The following is an 18,947-nucleotide window of genomic DNA, read 5'->3' on the forward strand; positions in this document are numbered from 1 at the left end:
AATACATATAACTTGTAGGTTAAGACAAAGGGTTTTGTATCGTTATAAATACATCATATTCGCATTCCTCGTTTTAATTATGCATAAATCAGCAGTTTTGTAAAATTCGTAGAAAATTCATCGTAAGTCGGAATTTGTTGATCCCGGACTTTTCAGAAAGGTATTTTCGTTCTCTATAACTTTCGTGTTTGTTTTTCAAGAAAACATCATTTAGAGGGTCAAAAAGGCTATATTCAGATCTGGACAGGTTTTAAGGTAAGATTTCGATCGATTTTGCTAGTGTTTTCAAAATTGTGTGATACGTGTATATTTGATTATCAAAATTTGGGTTAAGTAATGATATATTTGATAGTATTATATGATATAGAATATGTATTGATATATCTATCTATATAATAAATCCTGAACCCCTCAAAACATGACTATTTACAACCCCTACCTCAAGACTTCATACTTAATTACAAAAAATACCACTGAAAAAAGAAAAAAATGGTACTTCTGCTCCTTTTTCAAACTGAACCACGTGTATTCTTTTGCTTTTAAAATCGAAACTTCCTGAGAAAGCTTATTTTTGAAAGTTACAGATTTCATGAATTCAAAATTCAAAATTCAAATCAATCATTAATGTATGAGTTCTTTTATCACTTCCTCAATAATATAAGTTGTTCTTCTCTCTCCATTTTGCTCTATTTACCTTTCTCTCCGATGCGTGTTTTATCATTTATACTTTAATTTCTGTTCTTCTTTGCAGGTGAATTAAGCTAGGAGACGAACTTATTTGAGGGAGAGAAGAAAGATAAAAAATATCAACCCATTATGAGGATGAGTTTTAAGATCTGAAAATAGTGACTGTTTTTTTAATTGTTTTTAAACATGTATGTACAGACAGTTCAAGCTTTGATCTTATTGTTTGGGTTCATTTTTTATGAATTCATGTGTTTCTATAATCATATTTTTATGTATGTATTTTGATATCTTTTGTTCTCAAAGAATGTTACGGCTACTGTTTGTATGTATAAATTTAATATTTTTGTTAGACTATAATTGTATACAAGCTGTTTGATGGGTTGTGCAGAAGAATAAAATTGATAAGATCAACACAATTATTTATTAAGGTAACTTTCTTCCCATTTTATGTTTAATTTTATTTTTTAGATAGCTAAATTCACCTATTCATATTTGTATGCAAAGCACAACTTATAATGCTTTTGATCTTTTACAGGAGACTAAAGAGTAATGCTTTAATTCCTGAAGTACGAGATTTTTTTTTAAATTAGGCTTCAATGATTATTAATTAATTTGTGCTTTCTCGATATTCTTTGTGCTACCAGTACAGCATAACCTGAAGTAACATTATAAGTGCATATACATGTTTGACCTCTACTAATTCTTTTTCAAAATTCTGATAAATATGGTCTGGATAATTATGATTAGTGCGGTATAATTACATGATTTGTACTATATTTTTTACATTCGTAAACAAACAAATGAATTTCCCTTGTGAATGTAGTAATTGCCTATGTACCTGTATCTGACCAAATTAGCTTGTGGTTTATTTTTTACACTAATTAAAGAATAGGTTACTTCATTCTGTATTTAGGTAGCAAACTCTTTGATTTTAAACACATTTTTTCTACCGTTAATCTTTGATTATTTTTAAGTTTGTATGCGATTGACTTACCTGCAAGTTTTTGAAGTGAATAGTTCTTGCTTGCAAGTTCTTGAAGCGATTAGTTCCAAGTCTCTGACCAGTTAAGTGGTCTATAATTTACAATCACTAGAGGTAGGTTATTATTAATGTTGGAGTAGTGAAGAATTCTTTTGACTGAAATAATTTTATTTTCGGCATTGCAAATATTTCATGTGAGTCAAGCTTACAAAACATTTAGATTGATTCCGTGGCCTCGCTTTTATTGTTTTTCCCTTTATGTGTACTTTTTGTCCTATAATATAAATAAATGTAGTAAAAGCAAAGTGTGTTATGAAGTTGTTGTGTTGTTTATAAAAGCTAATACATCGAAATTCATTTTTTTTACATTTACTTTCAAATTTGAATCTCATGTGACCATCTTCCAGCAATAGCAAATGTTTGTCTGTTAAAAACATAATTCATTTATCTCTCATGTTTGTTTATTACAATTGCAGTGGACTTACTTCTATAGTTCCGTTGCTAACTTTCCCTGTTTTCCTCGGACTTTCTGTACTTTTCATGTCCTTCGGTATAAACAAATGAAATAAATAAAAAAGTAAATTGTTCTTGAGAAGTGGTTACAAAAACCAATGCATATTCAGATTTTAAGATCTAAATTTTGAATTTGAATATCGTGACCCTCTTATAGCAATCCATTCAACAAATTAACGATTTTTGTTTCACTAATCAAACAAAAATAAATAAAAAAAGTTTCATTTAAGAAAAGTTTTAAAACAAAATTTTGGCATATGAAAAAGGCCCATGCCACAATTTTAAGAGAAAATGCGTCAAATATCACTACTTGAAAATTAAAAAGAGGTCAAAAAATATCAAATTATATCATATTCCGGTTATTATAATTTAATCCGATTCAATATTATATATTTTTTTAAAACAAATCTATTTGTTATTTTTTCTTAGCCTGAGACACATTATATCAACCTAATTCAACTAATTATATTTAATTTACTTTAAATTTTATTTGAACACGAATTCATATTACTCCCTCCGTCCCGACCAATTCTTTACGTTTGGTTTGGGTACGGATGTTAAGAAATATGTATAAAATAGTGAAAAATAGAAAGAAAAATGGGTGGAGTGGTGAGATCTATTGATTTTTAATGTATAAAAGGGAGATAATGGAGTAAAAGAAGTGGAAAAAGTGGGAAAGTGGTGGGACCCATTGACTATTTTTGCTAAGTTTTGAAATGTAAAGAATTTGATGAGACATCCGAGAAAGGAAACGGTAAAGAAATGGTTGAGACATAGGGAGTATAATTTTATTTTAGCATGTATGAAAAATATAAATTATTTTATTTTAGGTTGAGACAATTATATCGAGCAATAAATTATTTTTTTTATATATTGATATCTATAATAGGTATAATAATATATAATTAAATTATTTGTTACAATAAATATTATTTCATAATTTAATAATGTAAAATTCTAATTAATAGAATAACTTGACTTCTTAATCAATATGAATTAGAATTTAAGTTGGTTGACAAATTTGACTTTAATATTAGTTAGAATAATATAGATTTATTATGAATAATAACTTAAATTGGTAGAGTTGATTGATTTCAATATCAATTAAAATAGATGGACGGAACAACCAAATTTTTAATATTACTCCTATTATAACATTGTATGTATAAAATAATATCAAAGGTATGTAGGGCACGACTAAAAAAAAATTCTCTCGGAATAAATAGGCTCCACAGAGGAGATATGATTTGATAGTCGGTGGATAACTTTGATTCACGCTAATGGCGCTGAAGCAGAAAATAAGTAATCCAGCCGTGTATATGTAGATTTAAAAGATTCCAACAAAGAAAATTAAAAAGTTTAATTTAATAAAGCAAATTATTAAAATAAGGTTAATGAAGTAATTTCAGTAAAAACTGACAGACCGACTATCAAATTTTTAATATTTCGTATTTTATAATATAATATAGATTTTACAAAAAATTCTATTATTTTTATGATGTCTCAGTGAAGCGGGCACATTGACTAGTATATATATCTGTATGTGTGATGTCTAAACGAGAATTTTGGATCTCTGATTTATGCCATGATTTGTGAAAATATCGAATAAGAACTTAGGACCGTAGTCACAGGATTGTAGTGATAGTTTTGTGTAAATTTAGGATTGTTATCACCGGATTATAGTGGTCGTGACATGAATTATGGGTTTTGAATAATTATTTTTTATGTGGTATGTGTATCATATGTATCAAATAAGAACAAGAATATGAAAGTTATTGAAAGTGTGTGCTTCGTATATTATATAAAATGTCGTATTTTATTATATGTGTACATGTTGCTTGGCCTGCTAGTAGGATCGATTGGTTTCTTGCTGGGTTGTGTAGCTCATTACTTACAATTTCAGGTTTTCCAAGAGTTCGAGTTGGATAATATTGGAGTTCGAGAACCATAGGTTTGAAGTCGATTGACTTTTGGGCTTCCGCTAGCTGCGTTTTTGTAATCTTGACCATTGTAATAAGATTTTTGATCAATAAATTGAATTTTGTACTAGTTTTGATTTAGATTTAATAGTCTGGAAGTGCGAGCTGTTACATATGGACAAGTCAATCTACTTGTAGAGAAGTCAAGATATCGACAAGTCAAAAAGACCATGTAGAGAACTGGAGATATTGACAAGTTATATTTTTTTATAGAGAAGTAGAGATATCGACAAGTCAAAATCTATTTGTAGAGAACTAGAGATATCGATAAGTCAAAATCTACTCGTAGAGAACTGGAGATATCAACAAGTCAAAAGTCTATGTAGAGAACTGGAGATATCGTCAAGTTATATTATTTATAGAGAAGTAGAGATATCGATAAGTTATTTCACATATTGATATGTGACTTCTCTTACACAGCAAAATAGATCTCTATAACCGTCTCAAATTGCTGAATACAAATAACTTGAAGATTTAAGATTATCAGTCAACAAACAATTCTATCACTAAATTGGAAAGTCTACAAATACAGTTTAAAGGATGCAAGATCAAGGGTCAAGATGAACTGGACAAAGGGGGGTCACGGACCTGTTAGATTGTATAAAAAATTGTTGCACTTAAAGTGGAAATAGACAAATAGAGTTTAGAATTTGTGTTAGTCCATTTTAGTGTAATCTTTGTAACATGTGCATGTTGTTTTATAAAACATATTACGAGTCCTTTGTTTACTAGTAACAAAACAGATCTTGGAAAATTTTGTATTCTCTCAAGAGAAGTGATTGAGTTCTTATTTTCAAGAACACATATTCGTAGCACAAACAAATTTAATTTAATATAAATCAAGTGAATTTTTGATAAATTACTTATGTCTTTACATTCAGTCTTTTATCACTACAAACTCGATTCTAACAGTTAAGTTCCAAAAGCCAAAAACAATTTTAAAATAATCAAGAAAATAAAGAAAACACATTCACCCCCTATGTTACACTTCATACCTAACAAGTGGTATCAGAGCAAAATCGGAAAGTAAACAAATTAGATTTTCGAAGTATGAATGCACAGAAACTTAGCAAACAAGCTAAAACCATTTTTGGGTGATATCATTTTGGTTAACCAAAACTCTTTTGTTCCAAGAAGGCTCATTACTGATAATGTCTTAGTTGCCTTGAAAATCTTTCATGTAATGAGAGAAAAAAGGAAGGGAAAAGATGGTAATGTAGCATAAAATTGGGTATGAGTAAAATAGATTTTCCTTGAACGAGTGATATATAAGATGGGACTTAATTATAGTTGGGTTGAAAGAATTATGGCCTGCTTGTCGAGTGTGTCTTTCACGTTCAAAATCAATAAAAGGTCAATTCGACAAGAGAAATTTGTCCCGGTGATCCAATTTCCCTTTATCTGTTTATTATCATAGTTGATACTTTTTCAACACTCTTATCGGAAGCATCAAACGAAAACTTAATACATGGGACAAAAATATGCAGAGATTCTCCTAGAGTATCACACATGTTTTTTGTTGACGACTGTATACAGTTTGGGAAAGAAATTATTAGAGAGTGCTGGGTAATATATGGTATTATCGGTAAATATGAACGAGCATCTGCTCAAATTGTAAATCTAGATAAAACAACTGTTATTTATAGGGAATGTGTAGATCAAAGTCGAGGGCATGAGTTTGTTGATATACAGAAGGTAAAAGAGGTTGAAAAGTATTTGGGACTGCCAACCATTATCATTATCGGAAGATAAAAAAGAGATGTTTTTGCTTGTTTAGAAAAGAGAATTTGGAAAAAGACGCAAGGGTGGGAAAAAGCTAATGTCCTGACCAAGAAAAGAAAGCATGAATAAAAAGGTGGTTCAAGCAATTCCGACTTATATGATGAGTGTTGCTAGAAGGAATTACAAATTTAATGGCTCCATATTGGCTCAAATTCCATTTTATATGATGCTCTAAAGGCACGCTACTTTAAGCATGATCACGTGCTAGGGAAATTTCGATGTTATGATGCAAGTTATACTTGGAGAGGCATATGGGGAGCTAAATTACTGTTAATTGAGTTGATATGAATTGGGAAGTTGAAATGGCGTAGACTACATTTTTTTTAATTTAAATTACTTATATCTAAATTGCTGAAATATATGAATATCTCGATAAAAAGTAATGCAGTGCAGGTATTCTTCTGTACCTAATTTATAAAGTTACTGAAAGATCAACTTTTCTAATATTTCTCATGTGAAAAGAATAGGTAATTCCATTACTCATTTAGTCACAAGATGGGACACAAAATGTAGTAAGAAATTTGTATGTATGTATGAATTGTTTCCCTCCAAACATTTTAGTTTTGCGGATCTTGAATTCAAATAATATTCTACTCTTATCCTTTCCCTGAAAATAAAAAATGTTCCGCATGGTCTATTGGTCATAGACTAATTAAATATTAGGTCGTAACTACAGCCTAGTCTAGACAAATAATATACCGATCTAAACTTAACAAAAAGGCCTTAGACATCAGTCCAAAAAGCCCAATAACGCAGGAAGCCCAATAACCTAAACCCTAGTAAACTCCCACCTCACCGACTATAAAACACATCTTATCATCTTCTCCGTCGTCTCGTTTCGCCACCGCTTCGCCAATCTCACTGTCTCAACATCGCAATGGTACGTAAAATCACACAACTCATAGCTCTATTTACAAATTACATCTTAATTTTATCTCAATTTCAATTTAATTGTTTTAAATGTGTACATAATAATAGGCCTCCGATAGAAAATTAGCGAATCCAATGAGAGAGATCAAGGTTCAGAAGCTCGTTCTCAATATCTCCGTTGGCGAGAGTGGAGATCGTCTCACCAGAGCCTCCAAGGTATATATATATATACATACATTCTTTGTGTGTAATTATGTGTGTATAGATGTTTGTTGCTAAATTATCATTTTGTATCTGTTTTCAATTGATTCTATATATAGGTGTTGGAGCAACTCAGTGGACAGACCCCTGTTTTCTCCAAAGGTAGTTTTTCGCAACTTTTCGGGTTTTAATTTCTGTATATTCTGTTAATTATTTATTTATTTATTTATTTATATTATATATGTGTTATAGAAGAAGTAATTACATTTTTTTTATGATATAGTAGACTGAATTACTCACATTTTGCTTGAATATTTATGCCTCCTGATGTGGATGTGTTGTTTTTGGTGTCAAATTACGTAACTGTTGCTAAAACGACCTAGTTTGGATTAGTTTATTTCGGTAGTTAGAGAAGATTAAAATGAGACATTAGTTGAGCTCAATTGATTGTTTTGTTATGTATGAGATTAGAGGTTGAATGATTGATCTCGGATTACTGATTTTTGTTATATTGCGATCTTTTACTTGAGAGTTGAGAGTAGTTTATTAATTTTGGCCTGATTTGTATGTTTTTATAATTTATAGCAAGGTATACTGTGAGGTCTTTTGGTATTAGACGTAATGAAAAGATTGCGTGCTACGTAACTGTGAGGGGTGACAAGGCAATGCAGCTTCTTGAGAGTGGGTTGAAGGTGAAGGAGTATGAATTGTTGAGAAAGAATTTCAGCGATACCGGTTGTTTTGGCTTTGGTATTCAGGAACACATCGATCTTGGTATCAAGTAAGCTGTTTTATCATTCTTGTATTATATCCCTGCTTCTTTGTATTATATGTGATATTCATTATTGTTAAGATCAAGTAGACAGACACTTAAGTCTAAGTTTCAAATGTATATCGAAGCGAAGTGTTATAAGTTGCATAAAAGTAGGAAAGCATGCTTCATTTTATGGTTATGTGCTTTATATACTTATTTTGGGAAGAAAGCTTACTCAGGTTTCTTGAACATATTTGCTGTGAAGTATTTAGGTTTGTTTTGTACTGAAAATCTCATATTATATTTGAATGGGTGACACATTACTCCAGATCTTCCATTTTCTCTGAATAATTGTGCTCTTCATTTTAATTTACACGAGTCAATGGTGTTGATTGCATTTTATCAATTTTCTCAACCTGGTAATTATCTACATCGAATTTGTTATATAGGTGGTACTTTAAACAAATTTTCATTTCCCCTATATATTTACCTAACTTTCTTTATATGTAAATAACTGGTTTGCAAAAATACTTCATGCTTTAGTATCTTGGAATTAGAGTTTCGTAAACATGGAATGTTTACATGATAATGTACCAGTAATCTGAACATAAGAATGGGATTCGGAAATGCCATAGTGCTCGGTCCTTGGACTTTTTTTTGGTATATTTCACAAGATTGGACATCTTTTTTACCTCCTTCGTGGTTTTGAATAAGAGATGTGAATGCCTTTTTCTTATAGCGATTTAATGTAAAATTTTTATTTAGTTAACATTTCCCTTCAAATTAAATAGCTAAACCTAAACCTCTTCAATATGAAGAGAATGAACATGTAGGTTCACGTGATTGTTGGTTTATGTGGTAGAAACTACACCAGACTTTAGTTTTATGATTAGCCAAGGCAAAGATTCTTTTATTTTTAAAATTTAATTTCACATGACGTAAATTATCAATAATCTTTGTTTGTGCGTATTTGCGATTACTTGTTGATTATATGTATTGGTATTTAGAAAGGCTCCAGAATTCTCTGTTGTACCTGTTTAACAACTTATTTCCAAAGATATTTGTGAAGTTCTTTAAACAGTAGCTTACCTTCTGACCTTCAAAGTCGAGCCAGCCTAACATATCAGCTCTGTTTAGTTGGTTTTACCTCTTTTTTAAATATGTCTTCTGTGTTTCAGGTACGATCCTTCTACCGGTATTTACGGTATGGATTTCTATGTTGTGCTTGAGCGTCCGGGTTATCGTGTCGGACGTCGCCGTCGATGCAAATCTCGTGTCGGGATCCAGCACAGAGTTACAAAGGATGATGCAATGAAATGGTTTCAAGTGAAATATGAGGGAGTGATCCTCAACAAGTCCCAGAATATTGGAAACTAAGTGTGGTACTAGATTAAGCTCGAATATCTACCAACGTTGATTTATGCCTTTTTGACCATGATGTTAACATTTAAGCTCAATGTTTTAATTTGTAGCAATCATGTCCTTTCTAGTTGAGAATGTATGGCTTTTCTTTATGAAACTTTGAGAAAAGAACCAAGTTATAGTGTGCTTTTAAATTTATTTTTAATTCTGGTTTATGTCTGGCGTTGGATGTTGTATAGTCTGTGTGTTTTTGGCTAATCTGATCCGGGTTTATACACTCGTATAAGATGAAAAGGGGAAATCCATAGACTAAAAATGAACTTATCTAGATGTGATTTGTTTCGACTTTCGATACATCCAAACATCTTTCAAATGAGATTGTTGGTACTTGAAAAAGTAGGTAGTAAATCTCATCCTATTCGTACCAAACCGGTAAATCCGAGCTGGGTAAAAACGTTAGTTACGTGTTTTTATCATTTTTCAATAGTTTAATAAAATAATTGATGCCATTATTTGACAATATGAACGCATTGGTTAAACATGTGTGTCACATGGCAACTAATAAATAGTGACAACCTGACACGCCTTGATTAGTTACAGTGATTAGACCTCTCATCTACTCATTCGCGCTGGAATGGATACTTGCCATGTATTAGCCTACTCTTCTTCATTTTTATCAACTACTTGTCAACTAACTTGCGTAGAGATGCGATTTTAGATACAGGGTGTGTATTTATGTGGACACCCCAATTATTGAATTTTTTTTGATATGTATATAATTTAAAGAATACTCCATATTATTAGACCTTGTACTGAATAATTTCACAAACATTTCCTTTATCTGTCTCATTATATTGTATATGTTAAATCATTCAATATATGCTCAGTTGAATTAAACTTGTGGTTAGTGAATAGTTATTTGGAATAAATTTATAAAATTTAAGTGATATATGAAACGGGGTATAATTGTTATGTTTGACCGGTAAAGATAGAATGAGACATTACAGAGAACTTAAGATTGTAATGAAATATCAGAGATCACTAATTATGATTTCAGTGATCAATTGAACAAATCAATAAGAGCGATATTAGCGACGAAATTAACAAATTATGGTTTCAATGTTCAATTTTAAATTTTTTTGGGCTATCTTGATATCGTTTTTAGTTGGCGAACACAACAGATTGCAATGAAAAATCATATCACTAATTAACGAGTTCTTGCAAGCAAGTTAACAAATTAACGAAGATGCATCTTCTTTGACACAACTTCATTCAAACTAAAAAAATTTAACAAGATATCTTGCCTTTATCATATGTACACAGCAATTTGAAGTCAAATATCAACACCGATTGTTTGAATTTCGGCCAGAAAAAAAAAAGCAAATGCATAATCTAATGATTCTATTTGACAGCAGAGGCAACAGACTGAGCCCAGAATCTCAACTGATGCTTCATGTCCATTTCATTATCAAGCACAGCTGCATTAATCTTCCACTTGACAGCCTCTTTTCTTTTGTATTCCATATTCTCCCATGCTTGTGACAGATATGGCCGCTTTATCAATCTATTTTCTGCATTATTATCATGTGTACTATTTTCTTTTTCTCCTTCTCCTTCACCGAATCTTTGTAACCCTGGAATAATCTTGACTAAACTCGAATTCTTATCGCCTTCCGAAAACACAAACCCTAAATCCATAAACCCTTTCACCTCCTCGAACTCCAGCTCTGATAAGCTTCTGCTACTCAACTTTCCTTTTCCTGTTCTCTTCCTCCTCCCCATCATCCTCCTTGTTGTACTACTTTTTTCATTACTATTACTCACTTTCTTCTCTTCTTGCTTCTCCTCGGGTGCTTCACTGGATTCTTTTCCGGACAGAATTGTTTCGAGTTTCGATAATACTGGTGACCTCATGAGAACTGAGTTAGGAGACAGGAGATTATCCGAGTCTCCGCTGCTCAAGCTTTCTTGAGAAGTAGTTATCAAAATTGACTTGTCTTGATCATTTTGATCATCACAAGTTAAGATTCTAGCTAGTTTTGGTTGGTTATTTTCATCTTCTACTTTAGGAAAAAATGGTGGAACTGAATTTTTGTTAAGAATTTGGTTGTTGAACCAGAGAGAATCGAAGAGATAAAGAAGATGAATGAGTGATTCCTCTGCTGCCATTTTTTAATAATGAGGATAGGGGAATTGTAATGTTATGAGTGGTGGACAAAGATGAGTGTGTGTTGTAATGAGTCTAGTTGAGTTTTAATCTCGTATATATACTACAGCTTTACGTTTTTGCCCCTAGCACCATGCATATATTACGTAGAGTATCTTACTACCTAATTTACGGGTTTGTCAACGAACTACCGAAGGATAGTAACAATAAACACGTTTTACTTACGCTATTAAATCAAGTAAGTCTCACAATAGTTTATTGGGAAAAATGTTCCTTTATTTAACAACTTACCAAAAAATATTTATATCTATACTATATTATAATAAACGAAATATTAAAAGTTAGTCGGTCGGTATTTAGTGAAATTACTTAATTACTCTTAATTATTTCAATTCTAATTATTGGGGTCGATCATTCTAATTTTAATTGTTCTGCAAAAAAAAATCTAATCTAATTGATATTGAAATCAACTTCTCTATTGCTTTACCAATTTCATGTCTATTTTATATCGAACTCTATATCATTATAATTTATATTAAATTCAACTTCTTCTACCAATTTATATTTTAATTCATATCGAGTTCTATGTTATTCTAATTTGTTAATTTAGGCTAAATTAATAAGCAAACTAAATATAATTATTAAGATTTAGTTGATATGTCATGTTAATCGGCTTAAGATAAAATAATAATACTATTAGTCCTCCTAAAAAAAATTATACCAATGAACTTCGATAAACAAAATAATATATATTATTTACCCATCATAAAAATATATATTATACAATTGATTCAGACTAACACAAAACTAAAATAAAAACACAATTCGACCAACAAAAATAAAATTATTTATACTAATTATTCAATCTAAAATAAAATTATCTTATTGATTCACACTTTAAAAAAATAAAATTAAACTAAAAATAATTAGTTTGATTTGGTCGGTTTATTGGGAATCAGGCTAAAATAAAATAATATAAATTACTGATCCGAGATAAATCAAATTAATATTAGAATAAATATAATTCGTATCCTATTGATGTGAACTAAAAATTAAATTTTAATTAAAACATAAATATTATTTTTGTAAAAATACACATAGAATTATCAATAAAATTATATCGTTCAATCACTAATATTATTTTTTTTCAAATATCTTTTATAGAATTATTGTTAATCGATTAAATAATCAACATGCTAAAATAATATTTTTTTCAAGGTCCCAACATAATAAAGATATTATATTTTTATCCTCAACAAAATAATAATTTCGTTATAATAACATTTGCTTTCTTACCAATGATATCACTTTAAATAAGTTTAAATGTTCAAATTGCAGAACATACATGATATACTTATTAAACTTAAATAATCTTCAACAATTTTAATAAATTACTTATATTCGTAAAACGTATTTCACAAAATAACATATTTGATAGTGCTTTGATTGCAGAACATAGGTGGTCTCTGAGGTCTCCGATAAAAATCCGGTCTCCATAGAACTTTTCCCATATAATGTAATTATATATTATAATGACATGCTTGTAAATATATGATAAATTACGTAATTATTTACAGATATTCATCTATGTATTTTAATTAAAATACATTACTCAAGTGTTATTTTTATATATTGTTTCTGATTATATTTTTTTTAATAAAATACATTGATCACGTGCTAGTTGTGTTCATGTATAGATCTACAAATCTATACCATATTATAATAGACGAAACATTAAAAGTTTGGTAGTCGGTCGACCGGTATTTGCTGAAATTACTTAATTACCCTTATTTAACTATTCTAATTTTAATTATTGGGTCGATCAATTCTAATTCTAATTAATATTGAAGTCAACTTCCTAAGTCGCTTTACCAATTTCAGTTCTATTTTATATCGAACTATATATCATTATAATTTTTATTAAATTCAACTTCTTCTATCAATTTATAGTTTAATTTATATCGAGTTCTATATTATTCTAATTTGTCACTTCTGGCTAAATTATTTTAAGCAAACTAAATATAATTATTAATATTTAGTTGATATATCATGCGAATCGGGTTAAGATAAAATAATAATATTGTCCATCCTCCTAACAAAAATATATTAATGAACTTGGATAACAGAATAATATATTTTATTTATCAAGGATAAAAAAATTATATTATACAATTGATTCATACTAACACAAAACTAAAATAAAAATACAATTCGACAAACAAAAATAAAATCATATATACTAATTATTTAGTCTAAAACAAAATTATCTTATTGATCCAGACTTAAAAAAAATTAAATTAAACTAAAAATAATTAGTTTGAATTGGTCGGTTTATTGGACATCGGGCTAAAATAAAATAATGTAAACCACTGTGATATGGGCCTAAATATAGCCTAGAAAAATAATTAATGTTGGATTAATTAGATCTGATATGGTCCAGTAACGAAGCCCAGCTAACGAGGCCCAAAACCCTGAATATTAATAAATTTTGTAATTAATTAATAAGGGAGAAAGATTGCTATTAAGATGAGTCCTAGTGGGGATATAAATTCTTGTAGATTGGCCTCCAAGGAACCTCATGGGATATGGAATCAGTTTCCTACTTCCGAGTACTCCAAAGTCCATTCTAATTCAGAGACTTGCCCATTAAGTCTCCTAACCCAAGTCCAATTCAAGGACTCCTAACACCTATATAAGGGGTCTCACCCCCACCAATCAGAACTACGTTTTTTTGGCTTGATTCTCTAATTTACAGAGATACGTAGGCATCTCGTAAAGGCAGAGTTAAGCTACGAAATACGAGAGCAGTCATTAAAGGCATTGAGCTCCCGAACCTTAGCAATAAATACAGCAGTTAATATACCTTAATTTTTAATCCATAACATTTGGCGCCGACTGTGGGAAGGCATAACAACAACCATGGTGAGAACACGGAGTGGATACAGCGCCCCTAGAGGAACACCAACGGGGACAACCCAAGCGATTTCGTCAACAGTGGAGATACCTCTGTATTTAACCTATGCCACCACACAAGGAGGAGCCCAAGTAGAGGCAACTGAACCTCAACCTCACGGGACGATTGCCCCGACTCCTCAAGGGACGAATCCCCAACTACGATAGCTACATACATCTGTGAATTCTCGACCCGTTGGGTATGAGTATTCAACTATTGTGACCACTAATCCCCTTTACGGGATGCCCCTTTACCCCGAGGTTGGAGGAAGTGGACATGCTGGACGGAGTGAAGCACGGGGATAAACATCCCCTACATACAAGGTTTGGCTCCTATCCCGGAGGATCAGGAATTTTCTGGTCCTTATACTGAGAGAGACTCTGAATCTTCAGATGATGAAGTGGCCCTTAGAAGGAGGCGTGCTGGCGAAGAACCGATGCCTGATGGCAACCAACGTCCCAGGAGCACCCGGGGGATGAATCCCCAAGAAGTGCAGGAGAGAATCAGGGCTCAAGAGGCTGAGATTCAAAGGTTGAAGCACGACTTGGAGGCGCACCAGGCCCCCAGATCCCCAATGCCTCAAAGGGGGAGAAATACTCCTCCCATCATAGACCTGGATGATCCGTTACAAAGAAGGACTGCTGTCCCAAGAGCTGATCCAATCAACCTTCTTCCCATCGTAGATCCTGATGATCCTACTCCACCCTTCACTGAAGAAATAATGAGCGCTCATATCTCAATAAAATTCAAGATGCCCATCATCAAAGCTTATAATGGCACTGGAGATCCCGCTGATCATGTCAGGACGTTCTCTAACGCACTGTTGTTGCAGCCCGTCAACGATGCTATCAAGTGTCGGGCCTTTCATCAAACCCTGTCGGGAATGGCTCAAAGATGGTATAGCGGATTTCCTCCGAATTCTATTGGGTCTTTCAGAGAGTTAAGTCAGGCTTTTATTAAGCAGTTTATCAGTGAAGGGTTTTTAGCACATAAACGCAGCGAAAACGTAAATTTAATCTTAAAAAAAAACTGAAACCCTCTGCAGGATCCATGCGAAAAATAATATTTAATTCGTAGTTCAGTATGTTTACCTTAAGAAGCTTTACGTTAATGGAAATATGGAGGTCTTTAATAGCGATCCAAGAACGATAACGGATATCCTTAACAGCTGCTCCTCAAGTGTGAAGCACTCCACCGGTATCCACCAAGAAAACGATGTAATGAAGGAGGAGGAGATGAAGAGAATTAGGGTTTTGTAAATCTTTTTGGTTGAGGCAAAAATAGGGTTTATAATAGTATATTTATAGGCAAAATTTTCAGCTGAAAATTTTCCCATAAAATATTATTATTATTATTAACCCTTTATTATTCTTACTAATTATTAAAACACCTTTTAATTATTAATCCTTTTTCTAAACTCTTTAGAAATAATTCTCTCACTTGATTTAATTTCCAAAAATTAAATTCTTAATTAATAATATTAAGAACATTTTCTTAATTAATTTATAATCAATTAAATCTCATTTAATCAATTATTAAATTTGCCAATTAATTATTTATTTCATAAATAAATAATTATCAGCCATTATTAATTAATTCCTCCACCATTAAATCATTCTCTTTTATGGTGTGACCCTGTAGGTTCAATATTAAGCCGGTAGTAGAAATAAATAATAATAAAACTATTTTATCATTATTTATATAAATTCTCTAATTCATTAAATATGATTAATTAATTAATCGTATTTATTCTACATCGTGAGGGATACTTCTCAGCATATCGCGACTATCTGGATAATACGAATTCACTTCTTAGAATACCAAGAACCTATTTAGTGAGTAGTTACCGTACAATTAATTCTTTCTACCCTGCAATGTCACGATTAAATACAAGGCATGGAACTTGTGTCAAGCCTATCTTATTTAATCACTTGCTTTCCCATTCACTATGCTTAGTTCTATTTAATGTAAATTAGAAACTCCTTTCTAATTTCATTCACTCTGGCCAGAGATTCCTGAACTAACATAAGTGGATCAGCATTGAACATTCTCTTCCTACACTGGAAGGGGTAGATCCTTTATTGATCATACACTATCTTCGTGTACAAATTCCTATACCCAGTAGAGCCCTTATAATTGTCCCTTGAGACTAAGAACTAAACTAAAGCATAGTTTAGTCTACACAAGATGACTATGATGACCTCAAGTCTAAGGATACTTGTACAACTATCACTATGTGAACAACTGCTGATACGTGAGTGAACTCCATCAGTTGTTCAGCTGTGTGAGTCATGTTCAGTGAACTTATTCTATAATAAGCACCTACATACTAGCTATAGTGTCACCACACAAATGTCTATGAGAACAGACATCTTTCATAATGAAGCAAGCATAGTATGTACCGATCTTTGCGGATTATTAATTACCAGTTAGTAATCCTACGACCAGGAACTATTTAAGTTTAGAGTTATCATCTTCTAGGTCTCATTATTATGATCTCATCACAATCCATAAAAAGCTTTACTCTAAACTGTGATATATCTTATTTAAACATTTAAATATATAGAGCCCGCAATAAAAACAAAACAAGCCTTTTATTAATATCAATGAAATCAAAACAGATTACATAAAAGTTATTCCTAAATCCTCTTACATGATTGGACTTAGGACATATCTCTTTCAATCTCCCAGTTGTACTAAAGCCAATCACTCTGGTATCTAATACCCATCTTGTCTTTATGACGATCAAAGTGACTCTGAGAAAGTGACTTTGTGAGTGGGTCTGCTACGTTGTTATGTGTGTCAACTGTCTCGACGTTGACATCTCCTCTTTCAACAATCTTAATTGAACCACCATTCAGAGTAAACACGTACCCTGACATGGATTTGCTATCACTTTCTGATTGAAAACTAGAGTCAGTATAACCCTCTATTTTCAATTCAGATTCACCACCAAAAACAAGAAAAATGTCCTGAGTCCTTCGCAAGTACTTAAGGATGTTTTTCACTGCTTTCCAGTGGTCTTCACCTGGATTGGACTGATATATGCTCGTCACACTAATTGAATAAGCAACATCAGGCCTTGTACACAACATCACGTATATGATAGATCCTATTGCTGAAGCATAAGGAATCTTACTCATACGCTCTCTTTCCTCAGGTGTCTTAGGAGACATTTTTTCGGAAAGGGACACTCCATGGCTCATCGGTATGAGACCTCTTTTGGAGTTTTCCATGCTAAACCTTTGAAGCACTTTCTGGATGTATGTACCTTGGGTAAGACCTATCATTCTTCTAGATCTATCTCTATAAATCTTCATACCGAGAATGTAGGATGCTTCTCCCAAGTCCTTCATGGTGAAGTTCTTTGATAGCCATACTTTGACTGATTGTAGCATCGGTATATCATTTCCTATAAGAAGTATGTCATCCACATACAATAGAAGAAATATTACCGCACTCCCACTAACCTTCTTGTAGACACATAGTTCATCTATGTTTTTGATAAAACCAAACTCTTTGGTTGTCTCATCAAAACGGATGTTCCATCTACGAGAAGCTTGCCTTAAACCATATATGGTTCGCAGCAGTTTACACACTAGGTGTTCATTTCCCTTGGAAAGAAAACCCTCTGGATGTATCATATACACTTCATCCTCAAGTTCCCCATTGAGGAAGGCCGTTTTCACGTCCATTTGCCAGATCTCATAGTCGTAGTAAGCAGCAATCGCAAGCAAAATCCGAATTGATTTTAACAGGGCTACAGGTGAAAAAGTTTCATCAAAGTCAATCCCTTGCCTTTGTTTGAATCCTTTTGCCACGAGCCTGGCCTTATAGGTCTCCACCTGGCCATCTGCTCCAATCTTTCTTTTGTATACCCACTTGCACCCAATAGGCTTAAAACCTTTAGGCGCCTCAACCAGAGTCCATACTTGGTTGGTATACATAGATTCCATTTCGGATTTCATGGCACTATGCCATTTCTCTGAGTCAACACTACTCATAGCCTCATTATAGGTCACAGGGTTGTCATCATTAATGATTGACAACTCATTGTCATTCTCAATAACAAGGCCATAATACCTCTCAGGTTGGCGAGACACTCTCCCTGTCCTATGAATGGGCTGTTCCACAGAAGGTTGTTCAGTCTAAACAGGTGTTTCCACTTGATCCGTAGTAGTTTGTGCTTCTTGAACTTCATCAAGTTCAATTTTGCTCCCACTGTTTCCTTCAAGGATAAACTCCTTTTCCAAGAAGGTAGCATGTCTGGAGACAAACACCCGATGATCGGTGTAAAAGTAATACCCAAAGTCTCTTTAGGATATCCCACAAAATTACATTTTACGGATCGAGATTCCAGCTTATCTGGGTCAACTTTCTTGACATAAGCTGGACATCCCTAAATCTTAACGTGTTTAAGACTCGCTTTCCTTTCTTTCCATATCTCATATGGTGTTTGAGGAACATATTTGGAAGGCACCTTATTCAGTAAATATGTTGAGGTTTCCAATGCATAACCCCATAGGAATACTGGAAGATTCGCATAGCTCATCATGGACCGAACCATGTCTAACAAAGTTCGATTTCTCCTTTCAGATACCCCATTTAACTGTGGAGTATATGGAGGAGTCCACTGGGAGACTATACCATTTTTTTGAGATAATCTAGAAACTCTCCATTCAAGTATTCACCACCTC

The 18,947-nt window shown here is 32.4% G+C and overlaps 2 protein-coding genes and 1 long non-coding RNA gene across 3 annotated transcripts; 2 read left to right on the plus strand and 1 right to left on the minus strand.

Moving 5' to 3' along the window:
* The first annotated feature begins 444 nt into the window (after positions 1-444).
* LOC141710603 (uncharacterized) lies at positions 445-1,119 on the plus strand. Its single transcript, XR_012570973.1, has 2 exons — positions 445-626; positions 752-1,119. It is a non-coding gene; the product is annotated as an uncharacterized LOC141710603 (long non-coding RNA).
* A 5,561-nt stretch (positions 1,120-6,680) lies between these two features.
* LOC141711752 (large ribosomal subunit protein uL5) lies at positions 6,681-9,345 on the plus strand. The gene is made up of 5 exons (XM_074514427.1): positions 6,681-6,823; positions 6,922-7,029; positions 7,134-7,176; positions 7,600-7,795; positions 8,947-9,345. Exons 1-5 carry the CDS (start codon positions 6,821-6,823, stop codon positions 9,143-9,145), a joined length of 549 nt encoding a protein of 182 aa, XP_074370528.1. The 5' UTR covers positions 6,681-6,820; the 3' UTR covers positions 9,146-9,345.
* A 1,186-nt stretch (positions 9,346-10,531) lies between these two features.
* LOC141713907 (uncharacterized) lies at positions 10,532-11,299 on the minus strand. The gene has a single exon (XM_074517469.1). The coding sequence runs from the start codon at positions 11,297-11,299 to the stop codon at positions 10,532-10,534; it is 768 nt and encodes a 255-aa protein (XP_074373570.1).
* Positions 11,300-18,947: the final 7,648 nt, after the last annotated feature.

This window comes from Apium graveolens, chromosome 3, assembly GCF_009905375.1.
Source record: "Apium graveolens cultivar Ventura chromosome 3, ASM990537v1, whole genome shotgun sequence".
In the NCBI taxonomy this organism is placed as follows: Eukaryota; Viridiplantae; Streptophyta; class Magnoliopsida; order Apiales; family Apiaceae; genus Apium; species Apium graveolens.